Raw genomic sequence first — 2,500 nt, 5'->3', positions numbered from 1 at the left:
CTTAATGAAGCTTAATGAAGCTCTTGTCCTATCCCAAGATCTTCTGACCAATGATATTCAAACTATTGTCCTGTCCCAAGATCTTCGGACCAATGATATTCAAGCTCTTGTCCTGTCCCCAGAGCTCCTAACCAATCATAATCAAGCTCTTGTCCTGTCCCCAGAGCTCCTGACCAATCATAATCAAGCTCTTGTCCTGCCCTGTCTCCTCAAAGTGCCCCCGACCATTGAGGACGACGTAACCATGGTGACTGCGGTGAAGATGTCCCCTGTCACGTTGCCGTGTCACTCGGCCGGACGGCCTCAACCCCTCGTCACCTGGAGCAAGAACGGGGCGCAGCTGGGAAACAGAGGAGGACACTACAGAATACTGCCCACAGGTACACACACACACACACACACACACACACACACACACACNCAGCTGGGAAACAGAGCAGTGTTAATTTCGTCAACCAGGACGATGACGAAAATATTTCGTCAACGCCCCTTTTTCCCGTGACGATGATGAGACGATGACGCACAGAATTGCTTCCAGAACATAAAAATATGACGAAAATAAACATTTATTTTCGTTAAGGAGACTAAGACGAGACGAAATTTACAAGCCATGGACGAATGGACATTATTAAAAATTTTATTGTTTAAAATTCATTTGTTACTGTTATCGTTTCTTGAATTTCATAGAAGATTATGCGCTGTTGCCCTGTTTGTCTCTGCTGGCAATCCTGGCCCTGGTGCAGCTCAATCAGTAGTAGCCTAGTTCAGTGAGTCCTGTTCAGTTTAGACCCTAACATGTTTCCCAGAAAGAGAAAAAGAAAGAGTCGACGTTGAGGCAAGTGTTCATTTTGAAACATGTTCAACCCTTTTGTCCATAACGAAGACATGTGTGTTTGTGCAGTCATGATAATAGTGCTACCGTCACTCGCGCCAATCTTCCTCTGATGCTGTCATTTTAAAACTCCTCGAGCTTCCTCTATTCTCCTTTCCACTTACACGTACGCATACACCGACGTCCGTTGTCCGTTCTTTTGTAATGTTTGCTATATTGGTTGTTTAACCGTATGAATAGGCAGTTTGCAAGCAAATCATGAAGATCGGATTCATGCATTTATTTAGATCAGACACACCGGTAGACGTTTAAGAGATGCGTGCGCCACAGGGGAAAAGTTGTTTAAGTAGTCTAAACAGAGGCACGGCTACTGTAGTTTTGATAAGAATCAATGTGTGGGCGATCAGGGTTTAAAGTGCGGAGAATAGAAATTTGTTCCCATCGAGGGCAACGCTGAAAGACCCAAGGCAGCCGACATCCCTTCATGCGATGCGTATAGCGTCTCCCAGACATCCCACGTTCTAAAAACTCATTGCTTAAACTTGGAGATGCTTATCGACCCTCGACATCCCGACAAACAAAACAGAATTAGTGTTCAACCATTGTTTGTCAATGTCCTTTCTGTCGTCCAGTCTGCATAGACCAACTGCCCCCAGGACGTTTACAGGCCGGGCGTCCTACGAAGTGCGCGTTATCTAGGCTATTTGAAGTATTCCAGGAATGACGCACGAGCCATTATCTTTCTCTGCCCCGCATTGCCAATCGAAATAACGCGAACTTGCATAGTCTAAAATCAGGAATATTTTATCTGACTCGCGGCCATCGGGGAGCCACTATCAAATATCAGAGAAACTTCTTGGACTTCATGTCTGGTCTTCCCACTGCCTGCAATCTGCAGGCTATGAGCAACCGTATCTCACTCATTTCGTGAAGTATAGGGCTCCTATGAGTCACGCGGTCAGGTGAAGAAGAGCTTGTAGCCTACGTGATCAAATTCAAAAGCAAATAATACGCAGCAGCTTCTAATGCACGAGAGAGAGAGAGAGAGAGAGAGAGAGAGAGAGAGAGAGAGAGCGCAACCTGCACCTGGAAGTGTGTGTGTGTGTCTAATGCTCCTTTGCTCTATGCTGTTGAAATTACTTTTACAGGGCTGATTTGGGTTTTGCTGGAAAATAAGCTAGTATCAATGTGAATATTTGCTGCACTAGGCTATCTAGTAATAATTTGTGTAATAATTTGACTAAAATGACGAAAATGTGAAATGATGACTAAAATGACTAAAATGACGAAAATTTGACTAAGACTAAAATTAATTTTCGTCATTTAGACGAAGACTACGACTAAATTTTGAAGGCAATGACTAAATTTGACTAAGACTAAAATTGATTTTCGTCATTGTGACTAAGACTAAGACTAAATTTAAAAAAGCTGACGAAATTAACACTGAAACAGAGGAGGACACTACAGAATACTGCCCACAGGTACACACACACACACACACACACACACACACACACACACACACACACACACACACACACACACACACACACACACACACACACACACACACAGCTGGGAAACAGAGGAGGACACTACAGAATACTGCCCACAGGTACACACACACACACATACACACACAGGCGCGCACACACACGCACACACACA

The 2,500-nt window shown here is 44.2% G+C and overlaps 1 protein-coding gene across 1 annotated transcript in view; it reads left to right on the top strand.

The window, feature by feature from the left end:
* LOC134446456 (hemicentin-1-like) overlaps positions 1 to 2,500 on the top strand; it is a 77,172-nt gene that overhangs the window by 29,720 nt on the left and 44,952 nt on the right. The window contains exon 17 of the mRNA XM_063195822.1: positions 216 to 380. Within this exon, the coding sequence (XP_063051892.1) occupies positions 216 to 380 (165 nt within the window). The remainder of the gene's footprint in view (positions 1 to 215; positions 381 to 2,500) is intronic.

The sequence above is a fragment of the Engraulis encrasicolus genome, chromosome 3, assembly GCF_034702125.1.
Source record: "Engraulis encrasicolus isolate BLACKSEA-1 chromosome 3, IST_EnEncr_1.0, whole genome shotgun sequence".
Lineage (NCBI taxonomy): Eukaryota > Metazoa > Chordata > Actinopteri > Clupeiformes > Engraulidae > Engraulis > Engraulis encrasicolus.
Note: the sequence above shows the minus strand (reverse complement) of the source record. Positions and strands in the feature narration are given on the sequence as shown.